Here is a 20,146-nt window from a genome sequence, read left to right as displayed (position 1 = left end):
CACCGGGGCCACGCACGGGGCGCCGCCGCCGGCCAGCGTGGAGCGCATGGCGGCGGGGCCGGGCCAGGGGCGCCGCGGCGCTTCCAGCTTGCTCGACGGCGCTTCCGCAGCGGCGGGCGGGCGCGGCTCCCGGCTGGGCTCCGGCTGGCGCTGGCGGCGCCGTGGCTGGGGGCCCGGACCACCCGCGGCCGGGGGAGGAGCCGGCCCGCTCCGCTCCCCCGCTCCTCCCTCCGCGGCGGCTGCGCCCACCCACCTGCCCGCCCGGCCCCCGGCGTGCGGGACTGCAGCGCCCAGCATCCGCGCCCGGGAGGGCATCGGGGGCAGGAAGGCGGCTGTGGGGCTCGGGCGCCCTCGGGCCGGCGCCGCTCCCCGCCCGTTTTGCCAGGCAATCGCGCCGTGCCCCGCGCGGCGGAAGGCGCCTCCTTCCCCCTCCGGGAACGGCTGCCTGGTGCCGCCGGCCGGGGGCCCCGCTCCCTCGAGCCGGTGCGCGTGCTGCGCGTCGGAAGCAGCCCCGCTCCGCCGGGCAGGTCGCTCCGAGGCATCCTGAGCCTGACGCGCGGGCAAGTGAAGAGCGCCCCGCGGCAACCGCTCCGCGGAGGTTGCACCGAAGCACGCGCAGAGTCCGCCCGGGCCCCGCCGCAGGCTGCCCCGCCGGAGAAGGGCCCGGACCCCGGGGCCTGCTCGAGGCCCGCTTGGATCGTGCCCCTAACCCGGCTGGCCGCCAGTCAGAACCTTCGGCTCCGCCAAAGTCCAGAGGCTGGATTCCGCCCGCCCTCCTCTGGATAACTCGGCCTCAAACTGTTTGGGGCTTTCAGGTTCACTTTAGCTTTTTGAATGGGGCCGGGAAGCCTGCCTCTAATGGGTGCCACTGCTCAGAATTCCCGTCTTGCATATTGCACAGACCCGTGTCATGCATCTTGGGAAGAGCTTTTAAATAAGTATTTTTTAAAGCACCTGATAAATGGTTCATCAGTGCCTTCTGTGCATGCTCAAGGAGGCAGTCATGTGGGAAAGGGTGCTTCTTCCTGATTTGAAGCTAGGAAGGGGCACCTGTGTTGGCCAAACAAGACCCCCCTCCAGCAGGCAAATCCTGCTCTGTTCAGGCTTCTAAGCACCAAAACCTGAGCAAAGGTCACTCAACCTGGTCCTGCCCAGCACAAGGACATGGCCATAAGCCAGCCCCTCTTCTGAGAAGCTGGCAGCTTCTTGGGTGTTTCTCTGTCTGACGGCCATGGATTAGTTTCCAAGACAAGAGCTGAACCCTGGATTTGCAGGAGGGAGAGAGGGAGTCGGGAGATTAACGTGTATCTGTCTTATCAACAATATTCAACAAACACAAAACAGACTCAAGCCTGCCTCAAAACAGTCACTCACACAACCAGTTTAACTGCCGGCTACATTTTTGTGTTGCCCTGATGGAAGGCTTCTGGGCTCCGATTGGCTGGCTGTTGATGAAACGGCGCCAGGGAGCCCATGTTGAAGAAACTCCGTTCTGCATCTCGGTCGTCCAGGCACGCTCCAAAATATCCCAGGTCAAGGGCTTGGGGGAAAATAGCCTCATTTTCAACAGAGTACCAACCTAGTGAGAAAAACTGGGGGCAGCATGGGAACAGATGGGGGGAAAGACCAGGAGGGCTTGTTCAGACGTGACCAGTGGGATGTGCACCAGATTACACATGGGATTGTGCTCGGCTCACTGCCTGGGATTGTATAGCTGCAGGCCAACTGCGCCCTAGGTGGGCCTAAAATCCCAAAGATCCCCATAAGCAAAAACCGACAAGGCAAAGCCTTTTCTTTCCTGAAATATAGGATGGATTCTTGGGACTTCTCACCGCTGATCATTAAAGCGGTTTACCTGCAACTGGATGTGTTGCTTGACATGTATGCCAACAGTTCTTCTACTGTACACAACCGTGTATTTCAGGGCTTCTTACAGAAATGCAACGAGATGAAATTATATGGCTGTTTCTTTTTACAGAGCTGTAGTTCTTGACCTCCTCTGAGCAGAGGCAATGCTGAGAAGTCTTCAGGAGACAAGTGTCATTTCATGGCAATTAAACATCCTGGATTCCAACTTAAGACAGAACCACAAGGCAAACTTGTGGGAGGGACTGAGAACAGTGGGGAAGTGGACTGTTCCCCCTGTCCCAGCACAATGCCTGTTCTGTGTGATTGTTTTCGTTGTCTGAAGCTGGCTCCAGAGCAAACGCAGCAGGGAACACCCCCCCTCCCCTGCACAGTCGTGAAAGGGGCAATCTCTTGCTCCAGGCCCAGAGGCGGTTTCCTTGGTTTTAAGACCTCCTTGTTTGGGTTTGGAGCCTTCGCTCGCTCGTAGGAAGCTGGTGAAAGGGCTAACTTCTTTGAGTTCTTCGAAGAAGAATACACAAGTGTCTTTGAGTGCTAAACATACGCAAGGACCCATCAATGTCAATTGTGATGAATGTCACGATTGACGATGGCTGCCCCCAACATCACCAGGTGCAGCAGCGGCTGTCAGAACAAACATGGCCAAGTCACAGGAATTCGGAGAGTTGTTTATTACAGAACAGACCAACTGAAAAGGTGCATGCTCAGCGAAGACTATATACACCAGAAAACCATTAAAAATACATATTTAACCATTGCAAAACCTACAGAAAGAGGCAGGAGTTCTGCTGAACATGTTCTAAAGAGGAATGATGACTTCATGGCAGCTCTTTCACCCGGCGATTGGCAGGACAGACTGATGCAAGTCAGAAGCATCCACCGTGCATCCCAGCAGCTGCTACCTGGTGATCACAGAAACAAGAAATGCAAAGGGAAGGCGGGAGGCTACAGCTCTTGCAGCTACAACAAAGATTAGGTCGCCTCTCCCAGATTCTAGCTTGGCTCTGCAGGCACTGGGGCTGCTTAGACTGACTGATAAATGTGAAGGACAACACCTGGAGGGTCAACTGGAACGCAGCGAAACCCCACAACTTTCAGGCACACAGCACGGTTCCTGGTCCTAACAGTCCAGCAGGGCTCAAGTCAGGAGGACTTCCCATCCATCATGTAGAAGCGGTACATGATGCCAAGGACCAGCGCTCCGAGGATGGGGATCAGCCAGACGGACCAGAAGCTGAGGAGCAAGGCAGAGAAGGGGGCAGTCAGAACACATTTCTACTGAGTGCAGTGTGCCCAACACAGCGGCCGGTGAGCAGCCCCCGCCTCCCCTAGGGCAAAAGGCAGGTCCACGCGCCAAGGCTGGAACAGTCTTGCTCGTTCAGTCGCGAAGGATAAGGAACCCAGCGTGGCTCGCCCAGCGCCTCTCTCCGTTCTGGCTTGAGCTGAGAGTCCGTGACAGGCCCAGAGGCCCCAGGGAGCCTGACGGCTGGGCAGGGACTTGAATCTGCACCTTCCAAGTTCCAGACCAGCACTCGCATCACTAGGCTACACTGTCTCTTTTGACCGCCCTCCCCTGTGTTTTTTTCTGTTTCTAAAACCCAAATGTTTTGGTCTTATCAAAAGGGTAAATTTAGCTTGCAGAAAGTCCACATTTGACTCTGGGCACTCCAAAGCCCCTTCAGATGCCAGAAGTTGGTGATGGAGGCAAGGACGCTCTGCAGGAAGGCAAGACAAGCTCTGTCGACGCTCTCCAAGGGGTGCCTGTCACAGCTCCTCCGGTCAAGTCAAAACCATGCAGTCCTTGGCTTCCAGGCACAGGCCCACCTTTGGGCGGCTGGCGCAACCGGGCCAAGCCATGGAGTAACCAGCCGCAGATATGACGGCTGGTGGAATTCCACAGTATGTGCGAGCAGCACCCATAGCGGGATCTTACGAACTCAATCTTCTGTCAAACCTTTGCAAGATCACCTAAAGAGATGTAAACAATATGCCTGGGGGTTCTCCTCACTCAGCCCCCCTGCCAAAGGCCCTCAGGCGGAAGCTGCTCCACCCAACTCTGACACAAAGGTGCCTGTCTGGATTGCTGCTTGCAGGAGGCCGACCCACAAACTCAGGGGGGCCTCTTTTTAAGACGAGGCTGACTTGCGAGGAAGTTGCATTTGTTGACCTGCATGAACACGATACTCTACCTGGTCTCATCTGAAGGTGTTTTGTTGGGATCCTGTGAAATTAAACACAAGCACACAGACCTGATTAATGCCCTGGTAACAAATTCTGGCTGGAATTCTTGGCTACTGAAGGAAGAGCCAAAAGCAAGAAGATCCCGCCTTCCTCCACCCCCTCCTTGCCCAGGAACACTTTTGCTTCCTGTCTGCAGGTTTACTCCTAGGCCTGCTCCTCGCCAAGGCCACCCTGCTTCCCACCGCCAGGCTCCTGCGGCAAGCGCCAGATGATGGGACGCTGGTGGGCAACTGCAGCCCGGTAGCACTGGCTCGCTCTGCGTCTGGGCAGTGAAGAGCGAGGCGGACGGGCAAGAGAAGGGATCCCTGGGCAGAGAGTTGCTGGGCCACCACGCGGCCCACGCATCTCCGGGCTTCTCCGCCCGGCTCGGGAGAGCCCCCTCGGGGCCCAGCTGGACCTCCCCTGCAGCAGCTCCTCGTTAAGCAGGCCGGCGTTCCCCACGAGGGCTCGCCCCACCGGCCTGACTCCCCGCCCTTTCCGGAGGACCTCCTGGCTGGCTGGCTGGCTGGCTGGCAGAGGAAGGCCGCCTCCCTGAGCAGTGGGGGAAGGCGCAAAGGCCCCTTGGCCCTCGAGATGCGAGTTGCTCCCTCACTGCCCCTTCGGAGCGGCGCGTGCCGGCCGAGCCACGGCGGCGTCCTCGTGAAAGGGGGCCAGCCCGTTTGGTGCTGTCCGCAGGCCAGTTTTCCCGGCCAAGCACGGAGGGAAACCAAGTGTCAGGCGTGCCTGGAGCTCCTCGGCGAGGCTCCGTGTATCATCCCCTTTGCTTGGTCTGAACTCTTCCTCTGGCACGCTCCCCTCAAGGGCGTCTCTGTCTGACTTGCTGTTCCCACACGAGGCTCAAGGTTGGCTGCTCAAAGACACAGCGCAGCTTCTTGGCTCTCCCACGCCCAGCGGCATCCGAGCACCCAGCGCTGCCGGCCGGGCTGCCGAGGCACCACAAGCGGCCGGCAACCCATCCTGCAGCCGCCGGAGGAGGGGCCCTCTGGCCTCCCGCACCAGTGAGGCGCGCAAGGCACAGGTGCGCGATCAGGGCTTGCTCCTGCTCCCGCCACCGGGCTGGAACGAGCCCACAAGGATCCTGTGGCAACACACAAGGGACCATTGTTCCAAGCTGTTCGTATCTGAGATGGCCCGCGGTCGCGCAGAGACACAGACGCAGCCGTGTCCTTGGATCGCCGTTTGCCTCCACGCTGGACGGTGCCTTTCGGGGACTCCTAGACCAGCAGAGCAAGGACAAGGCCAGTGGGCCCAGTCCCTTGGTCAGTGCAGGGGCCTGGACCGCTGCAACACATCACTCCTGCTCATGGGGGAGGGAGGGGGCAAGGTATTTCCACCCGCAGAAGTTCGGTGCCAGGCGCAAGAACGTTCCTTCCAAACAGGCGCTTTTCATATATGGAGAACCGCGTCAGGCCTGGGAGAATCTCGTTCCGCTTGGTGTTACGACACAAGCGCAGGGCCTATCGGAGCAGCTCTGTCTGGACTACAGGGCTCCTTCCGGGCGCTGGGAGGGCCCGCTGCTCCGGTTGGCCAGCATGACTGTGCGGGAGGGCAATTACAGCCATTATTCAAAGACTGCTAAGGCTGGGCCAAGGGTGGTATCTCTGTGCTCAGACCTTCCCTTTAAAGCAGAGGAACAAAAGCTGCAGAACAAGATGCCCAAGATCAATCCACAGTCTGCATTCAAATTGCAGGACAAACAACACTTTTATTTCAGAAAAGACGGTGGAGAGCCCTTTGCGTTCGCAGTAAGAAGGGGAACCACAGGCCTAGAGTCAGGTGGAAAGTCAGGAGCAGAATTTTCCAGAGAGGAGTCAACATGGACTCCAAAACTGGCATTTTAAGAGGCTCAGGACTGAATTCCTTGGGATGAAGTACTGAGCTGCTCTGGAAGGAAGGCAGGCAGGCCACTCTCTGAGGTGCCCCGTGAGCCTGCAAGGCAGACTTGATTTTGAAACCAAGCAAGGCTTTCAGCAAACAGAAACTTGCTGTGCTGACAGATGACCCAACCCAAGGCAGAAAGCAGTTAAGCAATAGCTGAATTTGGGGGGTTGCCGTTCGCTGCGGAGGACAGCAAGCGTGTGCGTGTGCGCTCGAGATCCAGGTCTGCGTCAAGCCCGTCCAGGGCAACCGCCACACAATACCAGCCGGGACGTTCCTTGCCGGGGGCCCAAGCCGCCACTGCTCCATCCGAGCTGTTCCTTCCACCCCTCGCTCCTCCAACAGGCCCTTTCCTGGCCCCTCCTAGTAGAGCTCCAGGCCGTCTGCAGGCCCCATGGGTTGGCCTCCCTGACGGCCCGTCTCCTGCTCACGCTCTCCCTGGAGCTTACCCGCCCCCGCAGCAAGGAGGCTTCTTCCCCGTTCTGCCCGTGTAGCACAAGTACAAGCCCTGCAGGCAAAGCCGGGCTGCATCCGTGCCCCACACGGGGCTGGCGGCTGCACGGAGGCCATGCTTCCATTCTGCCAGCCGTTGCAATTGCGGGATGCTTCAGGTGCGCCTTCTGTGGCTCAGCCAGGCCGGCACAAGTCGCTGGTTACCAGAACAAGTGGGAGGAAGGAAAAGTGGCCCTGTGCAGTACGGACTGGGCTGGGTCATTTGAGGCACTCCTTGTCCTCCAAAAGGGAGAGCTGCAACGCTTGGACACGTCCAGTCGGGGTCATGGCCCTCAGGGAGCCTTCAGGGACACGAGCGTGCAAGGGTCTTCCCGGGGCAAGGCTGCTCGGCCCTCTTTCTGGCTTGCTGCTGCACGAAGAGGATGCAGTGGCGTGAAGTTTGTCACTGCAGCGAGACCCACCTGGAGATTTCACTACCTTTCAAGCAAGGGCTCCTTCCATGAGGCCCCACCCAAAGATCCAGGAGCTTCATGTGCCCCAGAAGGAGAAGCATCTTCCACGCAGAAGCTGCACGTCCACCGTACATGCTCCACTGTGGCAGACGGACCCAAGTTTGGGGTGGGGGGAGAGAGCAAGAGAGGGAAGTTGTGGCTAACATGAATCCCCCTGTGGCCAGCAAAAGGGGAAGGAATGCCCCCGTGTTGCAGGCGCATCCCAACCACTGCTGCGTCATCCAACAGGCATCACGCTGTCCAGATCGGGCTCAGGAAAGGGCGAGCAGGGCACTGCAGATCTCCCCACGTCGTTCCCGGAGCTGTCGGGCGACGCTTCTGCAGGTGGGCTGCCTCCCCACCCCGAAAGGGCAACGCCCGTCATGTCCCCAGCCGGATCAGCTTCCTCCCCCTCCAGCTAAGCTATTCTGCTGCAGGGGTTTCGTTGTGCACAGAGGAGGCAGGAGCACGACACGGCCCGATCAGTTTGCCCCACAGAAGATGTTATGCTTGAGACTCACAGAGTGGCGTTAGCTGGGCACGCAGAGAACGTGAGAAAGCCAACAGTGAACAAGCAGCTGAGGAGGAGGCAAGCATGCAAAAGCAACCCTTCGCTTAGGCCTGGCAGAGGGGGAGAGAGACACAGAACAGACACACAGGCGAGCCCGAGCGGGGCCTTCCACGCGTGCGGTACGCTGGGGCACCGTGGGGCCGCTCCGAGGCGACATGCACAGGTGCGGCTGCATTGACTTCATGCCGCTGCGGCCTGGCTGCTGAAAAGCACCGCGGCTTCCCACTGCGCTGGTCGGACTCCCAGTGCCGGCTGCAGGAGGCTGGCAGGGTGCGGGGTGAAGACAGGCCATCTGGAAGCCTACCAGCTCCTCCTTCAGTATCCTAACCCCGTGCCCTTGGGTGCTTGGACTACAACCCCCAGACCTCTGGCCATGCCGAGGCTGATGGAAGTCGCAGCCCAAAGATCTGACACACACCGTGCTGGGGAAGGGCAGCCCGGGACATTTGCAGAGCCATTGTTTCTTAGGAGCAACCAGGCGCTGAAGTGGGCCAGGCCTTTTCCCGGGGTGGCAAGCAGCTCGCGAGCGGGCCGGACAGGACACTTCCTGCTCCCTGGCCACCCACAGTGGTTATCTGTCTCTTCCCGTCAAAATCCCACTTCCCAGGAGTGAGTGGAAGCACAAATACCGTCTGGGCAAGGCCAGGGGAGAGCGGGGCCCATCCGGGATGCCGCTCGGGCCTGCACAGCCACTTTTGTGCCGGAGGAGCTTGCCCGGCCCTCCCCCAGCGCACCACATGGCACTTCTACTTTCTCTTCCAAGGGACGGAAGCAAAATGCAGCGGCCCCGCCAGCCCTGCGGCCAAGGAACGGCACCCTGCACCCTGCGGCAAGGCCAGCGCCAGCCGCACTGCCCTCTCGGCCACACACACAATGCCCATTTACCAGCCGTTTGTTACCGTGAAACCTTTTCCATAGATGAAACTGCTGCAGCACGTGGTTGTTTGTAGAAGCGACACTGTCAAGGCTATTCCACCCCCCCGGGCATATCATAAATCACCAAAAGGTATTTACTTTACAGCTCCCTAAGGCACAGATACTGCACACGGGGGTCGGCGGCAGGGGGGTGGGCGCCTGGCGCAAGGCCGTCTGCAGTGCTGGCCTCACACGCAAGGCAGTGGGGAAGCTGCTCGGGGCCTTCCTGGCGGCCTGGAGGCCACTCCCGGGGCAGCTGCGCCTCCCCGGGCCCCGCGTGCTGCAGCCGGGCCCAAGCCGGTGTCCCCCAGGTGCGCTGCACTACAGCCCCCATCATCGCGGCTGCAAATGATGGGAGCCGCTCTCCCACGCACTGGAGGGCGCCAGGTTGGGCAAGGCTGCTGTGTGGAGTCAAGAGCTGTGTTCTCGAGCCTTTGTTGACAGGAGCCGGCAGAAGGAGGGCCACGCAGAGAGGGCCACGAGCCGGACTGGGGAAGCGCCTCGGTCCCATCTCCCGTGGACGGCTGACCAGCTGGGCACTGCACAGTGTGGCTGGGGCAGCCCATGGCTCCGTGTTCACTGGCAGCAGAGGGGCCCCCAACGTGGGAACTACTTCACAACGCCCGGTTCCACGTCCTCCCGTCCGGCCAGGGAGAATTAGGGGCAGCCTGGCCATCCCTGGCTGCTCGAGAACTGCAGCACTTCCGCTTCCCTGGCACCTGCTGGGTGCAAAACAGGGAACTCCCAGCAAAGGAGGACGGCCTTCCAGCCCAGGACCTTTCCCCCAGAGCCTTTCCTGCTCCTACGAGCATCAGTGCGCTCCTGTGAGAGCAGGCCAAAGGTCCACCGAGACCAACATCCTGCTTCCACTGTCGCCAAACAGATGCCGTAGGGCAGGAGGTCTCTGCTCCGTCCCCCAGGGGCGCCTCCAAGGAGGGCCAGGAAAGAACCTGCCGGAAGCACGCGGCGGCGGGGGGGGGGGAGCCTCTGCAGCCAGTCCCAGGCAAGACAGTCAACGCACTGGGGGGTGGGAGGGGGTGCAGCCCAGCTGAAGGCTGCTTCTCATAGCCCTCCGGAAGCCCTCAAGCCAAGCCCAGGAGCTCAACCCCCTTCCCCTTCCTGTAATCCCCAGCCAGCACCTTGAGAATGCAGCCTGGGCATCCCAGTTGTTCTGCGGAATGGCCCCCGACTGGCCTACGCCGGAGCCCCTGGGCGGGGAGGACAGCCGGGCAGCCTCCTTCGGAAGCAATCGAGAGAGACGAAACCCACACCTCACGGGATCCGCCAGGCAGAGGGGGGTGCTGCATAAGGAGGCACCAGCCTGGCCGGCCAGGCACAAAGAGCCTGCCTCTGACGGGCCAAGCCAGTGGAAAGGCCCAGGGCTGCCACGCGGCCCCCGAGAAGGGAGAGGCCCCCCGGCCAGTGCCCTCCTCCCACAGGCAGCACCCGAGCGTGTCTGGCCCCGCCACCACTTTTGCAGCAGTTAGTGCCACGGGCCTGTGTCTAATCCTTGCTTTTGGCTGCCCAAGAATGGAAGGGAAAACGCCCCAGAAGCAGGTCTTACCTTGGAGCCGTCTGGTTTACGGTCGCACTGCAGAGAGAGGGGAAGAGGAGGGAAAGACTGTTCAAGCGGCCTGCACAGAACTCCCTCCGGCCTCTGAAGGAGGGCAGGTGCTCCCCGAGCAGCGTGAGACCCTCCCTCCGGCTCCCAGAGGCAGCCTGGCCGTCAAGGTGCTGGCCAAGGGCTCATGAAAGGGGCAACCAAAAGCCTCTCCCCGTAACCCCTCCCTCGGGGAGCCCCACATGCGCTCCCATAAGGGCCAAAGAGGAAGCTGCTGCCCCAGCCCGTTCTGCAAGAAGGGAAAGCTGCAAGTGCAGAACCCACAGGCGCCCAGGGGCCGTGCACGAGGGCCTCACCGGATGAACCTCTCCAATGAGGTACTGCTTCAGCATATCCTGGGCGTCCTTAGAGTGGCCGACATCTTCAAAGTTCTCCGTGGCATCTCTCCCTGCTTGTTCAAGCAAAACCTCTTCTCCACCGGGATGCTGAAAGGAAGATCAGCACAGGAGCAGTGAGGAAGGACAGCAACGCATGGGAGCGTGAGCACCTGCCGCAACGAATCGCCTCAGAGCCACGACTGGGCAGGATCGCCCCACCGAGGGGCCACAGCTGCAGCCTTGAAAAGCCCCCTTCTCCCTGGGGGGCCTCACGGATGCCATTCACCTTCTCCACACACACCTGAACCCTGGCGGCTGCTGAAACCAGGCCCGGCACGGGGGCGTCCCCTTATCCCAGGCCAAGTGAGGGCGCAAACGTCCCGACCCAGGATCCCCAAGGACACTGTGACACTGGGAGTTTTGCTGCACTGGCATTCGGTGACTCTGCCTGTGACAACGTGCAGCTGTTGCCCCAGAATGTGCTTCCTTGCAATGCAGAAAGCTGGGCAAAGATGAGGCAAAGGAACAGACAGACCCATTCCCAGCCCGGCCTGCCTCCACTCCCCCGACATTCTCCCTCGACAAGATGGCTCCTGGCAGCAGCGGGCACCCAGCCGCCCCCAAGGCACAGAAGGGAGCGCTGCCGCACTGCCACAGGCTGCCTGGGCACTGGCGTGGGGACGACCGAGCAAGCAGGCCCGTCAAGGTCCATGCTCAAGGGTGCCCCGCTCCACGTTTCGGCTTTGCTCCCAGGCACTTCCAGCTGCAAGCATCTCTAGAAAAGGCCTCCCTCTTCCTGAGGCCCTTGGAGAGCCAAATACTGGGCCGGATGGACAAACAGCCAGGTGGGATCCACAGAGCCCCCTGGGCTCCAGCACCTGGCTGGCTCCCTGCCCCCCGCCCCACTTCCCCAGGTGGGTAGAACAGGAGCCCCAGCCCTCGGGTGCTTCAGGCCAGGGAGTGCAAGGCAGGTAGAACATGCCCAGGCACACCTTAGCGGCGCGGCAGGGAGCCCTGTGGTGAAGCCTGCTCCCATGGCGAAACAATCCAAGGTCGAGACGAAGGGCAGAGGTTAGAGGAGTCATCTCCGATTGACGTCACCGGATTGCCCCTTTGGCAAATCTCGCATTTCTCCCCAGCAGGACACCAAAGAAGCCACAGGCAGAGAGGAGCTGGAGACAAGCAGCACGCAGGAAGGGCCTGGCCGAGGTCACCGGCAGCTGGCTTCTCTCCTTTGTTTATGTGGCCTTGCAGCGGCCGGACCGGCATGGGCCGGGCTGGGCTGGGCTGCCCACCCCAACCGGGCCTAGAACAGTGCGCGCTCAGCCCTACGGAATCTCTCTGACATTGAAGCTGGCTCCCACATTCCCAGCGGAAGAGAGACAATGTGCATACGGAGTTGCCCTCTGGAGAAGGGCAGCTCAGGTCCTTTCTTGGAACCTTAAGTTTCTCCTTGAAGAATGGCATTGTTGCTGTTGCCTGAAAATGTTGGATCAAAAAAAGAGATGCTCTGATACGCAAACAGACTGAGGGGTTGAATTTGCCCACGGCCAAGAGGCTGCTCATGGCCATGGTCGTTTTTCTCCCAGTGGCCAAATAGCAGAAAGCCACGTGCCAAGCGAGGCTGAGACACACAGTGCGGATTGTGCCAGTCCGCAGCTGGCCTGGCTCTGACGCGAAACAGCGCTTGGGCGGCAGGCGCCCAGAGTCTCACTTCCCAGCACGTGCTGGGCACACGGTGAGGGAAGACAGAAGCAAATACATCCTGCCCTGAAACGCATCCATGATACACACCTCTGATCACAGGAAGTCCCAGGACCTTCAGCGGAAGCCGATTCTCACTTACAGTGAAGTATGTTTTGTGGGACCAAGGGAGATACTCTTTTTCGTGATGGCCCCAACTTGTGAAATACTGTCCCTAAAGGAGGGTGACTGGCACCAGCATCGCCATCTTTATGGTGCCAGTTTCATTAGCACCATGCTTCAAGTTGGCCATGCCTGTCAGCCAGCGCTGCTGCTCTGTCCATTTAGAAGGTTCTGCACTTTTATCGTAGTTCATTAGCTTCACTCATGTCCCGTGTATATCATTCCAGGACGTGTTAGGAAGAAGGGGCAGCCTAATCAATAAACAAACCGGCACCTCTTGAGCAATTCAGGAATGTGGTCCCAAGCTTTCTGAACACACCGGATCAACCTCATTCCAACAAGCTCCTCTCATCTCAGAACCCCGTGTCTCGATTTCAGTCATGCATGCTCTAATACAACTTTCAAAGCTCAAAAGGCAGTTTCTACAGCTTCGAGATGGTACACAGAGGGACTGCCCCGTGCCGTCATTTCAAATGAAGGAGGGCCCACTTGAGTGCTCTCCCTCGTACGCACAGGTGCACACTTGAAATCATTCCTGTGCAGGTCCCAATCCACTGGAATACATTACAGAAGAAGCCCCAGCAAGTAAATAGTTGGGAATGGGGCTTCAAACATTCTGTCGGTAGCGGCCTTTTACAATTTTATGCGGCTTTCACAAAAAGTGTTTTTATCTTTGCAGTTAGCTAAAGGTCAACATTTTATGTTGACTAGATACTGCGTTGTCTTGCATTGCTTTTACGTAAATATAGGTTAGCTGCTTTGGGTGGGCATAGAAGAGGAGGTCGCAAACTTAATAGCAAAGAAAAATGAGGAGGAGGAGGAGGAAGTCCATCGCGTCCCCTACTTTGCTTTTGCAGTTGTTATCTAAATCTGATTCAGACTGTGCTGGTGGGAATAGGGTTGTTCATTTCCCCGCAAACACCAGAAGCTTAGGATTTTTACTAGTTTTGTCCTGTTTAAGGCAAAGGAAATGGCTACATGGAATGGGTGGCAGAAGGGAGAAAAGACTTGGGGTGTGTTTAAGGAAACTGTTCCATAGCTCAGAAACTGTTCCCCAACACTATTGTTGCTTCATTGTTTCTGAGGAAACAGCATCAAGAATTTTCATACGCATTCACCCTGAAAATCAGAATTAATATTATAACCTTAGGGGTTAGAATATAGAATACGCAGATAACACAAGAACAGGCACATGCAGCATCCATTCCTTCCACTGAGAGTGGTCAGGAAGAAAGCAACCGGAAGGCAGATTTGCGCGTCAGTGAAGTGGCCTTGTGTGTGGGGTCATGCCACTGAGCCCAACTCTGATTCCCTCCAAATGCTTTACAGCACAACTCCCATCATGCCTAATCATTGGCCAAGCTGGCCGAGGCCGATGGGGGCCATAGTCCAAAATATCTGGAGGCCACCAGCATGTCTGCCCTGGCTACTCCAAAACGGCATCACTGCAAGCAACACCGGCGTGACCCCCACCCGCACGTGCCCTATCACTGGCCAAACTGTCTGGGGATAATGGGAAATGGAGTTGCTTATCCCAAAGCAGCACCTCGTGCAAGATCATCACAACCCGCTGCCCTCCGAGGTGCTGCACTACAGCTCCCATCATCCCTAACCACTGGCCAGGGCACCTGGAGGGGGCCTACTCGCCCCCCTCGGCAGCGTGGAGCGGAAAGAGCCGCCCTGAGGCCCCGCCCCTTGGCCGGGCCCTCCCCGTCAGGCCAGCGGCCTATTTGCATAAATTAGCATGCCCGCCACTCACCTCGCTCAGGAAGCCGGTGACGTCATAGACGCGCCCGTGGATGACCAGCCAGGTCTCCTTGCTGCAGTTGCGCTTCGCCACCTCGGCCAGCGTGTAGAAGGGGCCGCCCGGAGCGGGCCCTGGGCCGGCCCCGTCGAGGCCGCGTTCCCCCGCCGTCCCCATGCAGGCTCGCGCGACTCGCCGAAAGAGGTGCCTTGGCCTTCCGAAGCCGCCGTACCGCGGGAGCGGAGGGGGCGCGGCTCGCGCGGGCCAATCGGGTCCGCGCTCCCGGCGCTCGCCAGCCAATGGAAGGGCGCATTTCAGAAGGCGGCGAGAAGAGGCTCTACGAACACGGGCGGGCCTAGAGGGCCCCTCGCGCGGACTTCCGGGCTGGTGACGTCACCGCCCCCTGGCGCTGGGGCGCGCTGCAGGCCGCGCCGGTGGCCGGCTGTCCGGACGCCGCCTCGCTCGCCGCGGCCGCCTCCGGGCGAAGCGCCCCCTGCCGCGCCCCAGCTCCTCCGCGCGGCCCTGCGAGCCCCCACGCGCCCGGCCTCCCCAGGCTGCCGTGACGCCACGCGGCACCCCGGTGACCCGGCGCAGCCCCGCGCGTTCCCCGGCATGTTGCCGTTTATTCCACCTCCGGCTCGGGAGCGGGCCTCGCTGGGGCCGACGCAGCGCCGAGCCCGGCCGCCCCGCGCCCCGAAGGGGCCTGTCGCCGTTCGTCGGCGCGCTGAAGGGTGGCTTGTTCCGCGCTGTCCGTCGCCGGAGCCGAGCAGCGAGCTTCCCATGCGTAGGTACCGGCTCTGGTTAAATGCGGTGTTCAGCTGTTGTTAGTATGAGCGCCAAACATGGCTCTGAACATCTCCCCCACCGCATATCTGCGAACTTTTTTAATTAAACCTGCGCCTGCATGGCTGTGGGAAGAGGGACCGCCGGGGGGGGGGGGCATTGGGCGGCATGGGCCCGGCAGCGAAGCCCCTCTGGCGGGTACCCCCCATTCCGGCCATGACCACACGGGGGCTGCAGGTGGTTCCACCTGGGGCCAGATCTGACCTCTGTCAAACAACCAAAGGCACCAACGATCGATCGTCACTGGCAAAACTTGTTCCCCCCTTCGCAGCCAGACCCTGAGGGGCCGGTTTGTGCTCATGGCCCAAGGGGCGCTCTCACTTTTCCTCATGCCACGTTGGGAACATGCAAAACCTTTCTTGTATATGAGAAGACTCACTTTTGAAAGTTGTTAAAAATAAAGCTGAATTTTTATAGAAGGATTCCAAAAGAGCTTAAAACAAACTTGGCAGGGAAGTCTGCAGGTGTATAGGGGAACAGGGAAGCAGCTCAGGCTTGCCATAGTCTCTCCTGGGATTCCCCTGGGAGGACCAGGGCGTGGGAGGCCAACAACCCACAGCGACCGGGTATTCAGTGGACTGTTTGCATAACCACCGACCCACTGTGGCTTGCTGCCGAGGTGGTTGTCAGGTTGTGTGAGCACGGCTGCTGTTGCATGTAAATCGTCTGGGTGATGGACTACATGAGCACATTGGAATAGCAATAGCAGGCCTTCATAATCTGTTTAGAAAACTGAGCAGCCTGTTTGAGCATCCCATTTCTGACCTGGAAATATTTTCTGTGCAACAGCTATTCAATCCGAGGATTAGATTGTCTGTCGAGAGAACCTCTGGGTCTACAGACTAAAGAAACAAATGCTGCATGGGCTTAATCATGCCTCGCACGTTACTTGAGTAGACAGTTGTGCCTGAGAAATGAAATCGGGCTAATGTACGGATCGGCCCTCGGGTCAAGCTGGCTTGCGGCTGCCAAAGTGCCAGCTGCCAGGAGGACTGTGCCGCTGCGTCCTTCACCTGGTTTCCTTGACAAGGGGGATGGACAGGAAAGCAGGCCTGGCGGCTCAGAGAGGAAGGCTGTGTGAATTACGGGGGGTGGGGGTGCGTCTCTCTCTGCCTGAGCACTCCCCAGTGGCACTCGTGCGTTCCTGTGCTGTGTTTATTCAGTCATGGGAAACATGTTCGGCGGGTGGGGGATATATGTGGAAAGCCATCGTTCTCTCGGGAAATGTGCCTTTCTCTTTTTTCCAGTCCAGCGAGTTGAACCGCCAGAGCTGGAGGCCTGCCCAGCGGCCTCTTCATCTATTTACCACCACATTTCAGCGAGTCGGAATGGATAGAGATAACGGCAGGCCAGAGAAACACAGTCGTAATGTCTCCCTGTCTGCACAGTGGCTCCAGCTTATCTGCAGTAATAAAACCCGAAAAATGTAGGTAGGGGCAGATCCATTCCCTTCATTGCAGCAATTTGGTTATTTGCTGAAAGATGACACAAGTGTTATCTGGGGCTTCTGGAAAGTCTCTGTTTCAGGGATGGTGTTTTGGGGGTCGGGGTGGGGAGTTTCCCCCTCCTTGTATTTCAGACCGCATGATGGGGGTTAGGCTCATATTTCTGCTTAATCTGTGGATTCTTTGCTGAATTCCTGTGCTTCTGTGGGCTTCTCTGCAGCGCGCCCATCTTGGACGCACACATTCCTGTATCTCAAACGTATCTGACAACAGCGTGCTGGACTTGGGAAGGGCCGAGGCTCAGCGGCTTTTCCTGTGGGGTGCCCCAGGCCCATCCGCAACAGGATCTCTGGGAAGGGCTGGTACCCCTCCTGCCTGAAGCCGCGCAGAGGGCCATGGCTGCCCCAGAACACAGACAGAATCGGGCTAGGTGGGGCAGGCGGGGGGCAGCTGGGGGTAAGGCACCTTCCAATACCGCATCCCTTACTCCGGGGCCCGGAGGTTATCCATTTGGCCCATATCGGCAGCAACCCCAAATCCAGTTCTATCCTTTGGGCAAATGAGAGTGGCTATAAAAGATACTCTGTCCGTTTCAGCCACTCTCATATTTTCCCCTTTGACAGTTCTAGAAATCGGCTCTGATTGAGTGGTAGCACAGAGCAGGTCATGGCACCAAGAAGCTACTGCCCAAGACGCAAAGGAGAATCGAGTCCAGAATAAGAGGACTTCGACCTGGGGAGCTTACCTCCTTCGCAGTTCCCTTTTGCTTTCTCCGTGCCTTTGCACAAGCGAGATCGCGGCTGTCACCAAAGTCTTTATTCCTCGACTGGGCCTGTCCTCCGAAGGTCGGCTCCTGGTGTCCTTCGGAGGAAATCAACACATTTCTAAAGCAGCACGCTAACTGTTTGCTCCGAGGGATGCTGCTGGCTGCAAAGCGGAGGTGCTGCCATTGGCGGAACGCACACTGGCGCACCCGTCCACAAGCGCCCACGCTCTGCGGTTGGCACGGGAGGCTCTTGGCTGAATGCAGCGGCGTTCCTGATGAAGGGCACTTCCGTGCGGCAGAACGGCCCACGGGCGCGCATCCCTCGTCTGCCAGAGCCTTGTGTGAATGAGCAGGGAAGTGCATGCATGCGACTTTTAAATGCGATCACCTGCGTGTGGTCGGTTGACTTCTTTCAAACTGGGAAACGTTATCGATCGAGACGTGTTTTCCACATTTGCAGTGGCCAGAAATGGAAGACACAAGCCATGTTTTTCCCCTTTCACTTTGAGGCCAGGAATATCCAAACCCGCCAAGCAGGGGGCGCAGTCGCATGTGCAGCCCCTCCCGCCTCGCATCTTGTGCACAAAGAATGGGCTGGAATCGTGGGCATCGGGTTGTGCTGTGCGTAGTGAGGGGAAGCTCTTCTCCAGAGCTGCCGAGACCCTGGAGGTCAAGCGTGCGGACCTTTTCTCCTGCGGTGCTGCCGAGGCGCTCTTGGGAAGCGTGCTTGTCACGCGTCCCGGAGCCGGGCGAGCCCGCCTCCCCTCTGCACAGGCCAGGATGTGCTTGCCTTTGCTGGCCCTGAGCAGCGCGGGGCTGCTGTCTCCAGCGGGCCCAGCAAGAGCTGCAGGCCGCCTCCGGGCAGAGATGTTTTTCCTCCTCTGCTTCACAGGGCAGTGACTGGGCAGTTGTTTCTACTGTATCTGCTGACTTTGAGCTCTTGTAATTTTCCTTTTTAAAAATGACTTTTTTTTTCCTTTTTTTTTAATACAGGGGCTGCTTCCCACCCACTCCCTTTTACAGTAACTCATGTAGAAGGCCAGGCACATGAGACCTCAGTAATGTACAGGTCTTGAGGTTGGAATGTTTTCTTTCATCTCTAATCGCTGTACTGAGGCCCATAAATCACACAGTCAAGACAAAAAGCCAAAACAAGACTGTAATTTGTTTCTTCCTGGCCACTGTTGTTTTTGGCGCAGCAAAACGAGAGGCTTTCCTGCCTGGGAATGGTGACGACATCACACGAGAACGCGGGAAGCGACCGGCAGCCTGCTGACCCCCCGCCTTCTCGCTTTCTTTTTTGATGTGCCAAGACGTAGCTGGACGCGGGCACCGTCTCGCTCCTGGTCCTGCTTGGTGGAGAAGGAGGTGATTAGTCACCCACATGTGCCTGACTCTCCCCGTGGCTTCATTCATTGTGCACGGATTGTGCGGGAGAAATGTAGGAAACGAGGTTTTCAGACAAAGAGCGACACCCTCTTTCCCTCTGGACAAGCACTCCAGGCCTGTTTGGACAGGAAAGAGGCCTGCAGCTCCCAGAGTGCTCCAGCTAGCAGCAGATATTTGCACGGAATTGCATCCGAAGAGGCAAACCGATGTGGGGAATTAGAGGAATAAAGACCGGCAAAAAACCCTCTCCGGTTTTAAAGCAGCAGTGCAGGAGGTGCGGTGCAGCATGCCTGGCAGGCACCCGGCTGGCCAAGACGCCCTGGGCGCAGGCAGGGCGCGTCCCGGGAGCCTCCCCGAGCATCGCCTGCGTGTCCGAGGGCACCAGCCCCTGCCCAGAGTGCCCCCTTCCCAGCCAGGGCGCCTCGCTCTCCCTCGGAAGGAGGGCGGGTGGGCGGGCGGGCGGGTGAGCATCCCCCGCTGGGTCTCCGGCCACCGGAGAGCCAGTCAGAGGAGGAGAAGTGGGAGCGCGGCCGTCACACACGCTGCCGGATGCCGGAGCACAGCCCCCCGCCCTGCCTGGGCACAGATGCGGGGCCTGCGATGGTGAGCCGGGCTCCCCTGTCCAGCGAGGTCAAGAGCGCCCTGCTGGGCCTTCTTGACTGGGGCGGCAGTTTCGCCCACCCGAGAGGGACCTGGAAGGGCCCTGCGCTCCAAGTCGGGCTTAAGGAGCAAGGCTCGTCGCTCGCTCTCCTTAGAGTCGCCTGTCCCAGGGAGCACCTGGGCCGCAGGCAGGGCAAGGCACCCAGGTCACCTGGCCATGGCCTTCTGCTCCTTGGCGTGGCGTACTGGGGCCGTCCGGTCCTCCCGCCCGGAGGTCCAGCCCTTCCCTGGCAATGTTACCTTTACTCTAAGGCAGCGATGGCGAACCTTTTAGAGGCCGAGCGCCCAGACGGCAAACCGAAACCCACCTATTTATCGCAAAGGGCCAGCACTGCAATGAAACCTGGAAACTGAGGTTTCAGTTTGGAAAAACCACTCACAGCCAGTCCAAGCAAATAAACATATGTCCTTGGCAGGGCACTGACCAGCCATGCGAAAACTCAGACGTGTCGTGGCTAATGAGTCGCGGCTCGTGACGTTATCGCCTGGCACGGCTGCTTCTTTCCAAGCATGCGCACGGCTCCTGTGTGCGCTGCTATCCGATGCTCGGCTGCTGGGGTGATGCTTGAGTGACTTGGCTCGCATGCTGACGGAGAGGGCTCTACATGCCCCTCGTGGCTAAAGTTCCATTAAAAGGAGAGCAATTTTGAAGAAACCTTCCTTGAGTAGCTTTTTCTGCACAACTCATCCTTTCTGCCCCTTCCAAACACATACTAACCCTCAAAACCAGGCCAGGGCACCTCGTTTTTCTAACCCTAACCCTACCCTGGTGCACACCCCTAACCCTAATCCAGGGGTAAAGTCCATTGATCATAATGAGATTTTGAAAAAGCCTTCCTTGAGCAGCTTTTTCTGCACAGCTCATCATTTCTGCCCCTTCTAAACACGTTCCAACCCTCAAAACCATGGCAGGACACCTCGTTTTTCTAACCCTAACCCTACCCTGGTGCACACCCCTAACCCTAATCCAGGGGTAAAGTCCATTGATCCTAATGAGATTTTGAAAAAGCCTTCTTTGAGTGGGTTTTTCTTCGCAGCTCATCATTTCTGCCCCTTCTAAACACATTCCAACCCTCAAAC

At 58.7% G+C, this 20,146-nt stretch overlaps 1 protein-coding gene and 1 long non-coding RNA gene across 3 annotated transcripts; one reads left to right on the top strand and one right to left on the bottom strand.

Moving 5' to 3' along the window:
- Positions 1 to 2,522: 2,522 nt before the first annotated feature.
- Positions 2,523 to 14,160, bottom strand: LOC123022182 (cytochrome b5). The gene is made up of 5 exons (XM_044427681.1): positions 13,979 to 14,160; positions 10,333 to 10,461; positions 9,980 to 10,006; positions 4,056 to 4,087; positions 2,523 to 3,100 (listed from the first exon to the last, which is right to left on the bottom strand). The coding sequence occupies exons 1-5, from the start codon at positions 14,138 to 14,140 to the stop codon at positions 3,010 to 3,012; spliced, it is 441 nt and encodes a 146-aa protein (XP_044283616.1). The 5' UTR covers positions 14,141 to 14,160; the 3' UTR covers positions 2,523 to 3,009.
- A 306-nt stretch (positions 14,161 to 14,466) lies between these two features.
- On the top strand, positions 14,467 to 19,721 carry LOC123022183. Of its 2 annotated transcripts, none has more exons than XR_006414480.1 (3): positions 14,467 to 14,751; positions 16,054 to 16,232; positions 18,011 to 19,721. It is a non-coding gene; the product is annotated as an uncharacterized LOC123022183 (long non-coding RNA). The 2 variants fall into 2 exon arrangements; XR_006414479.1 differs by having other exon boundaries at positions 14,469 to 14,747.
- Positions 19,722 to 20,146: the final 425 nt, after the last annotated feature.

This window comes from Varanus komodoensis, unplaced genomic scaffold (genome assembly GCF_004798865.1).
Source record: "Varanus komodoensis strain SLA01 unplaced genomic scaffold, ASM479886v1 scaffold19, whole genome shotgun sequence".
NCBI classification, from domain to species: domain Eukaryota; kingdom Metazoa; phylum Chordata; class Lepidosauria; order Squamata; family Varanidae; genus Varanus; species Varanus komodoensis.
Note: the sequence above shows the minus strand (reverse complement) of the source record. Positions and strands in the feature narration are given on the sequence as shown.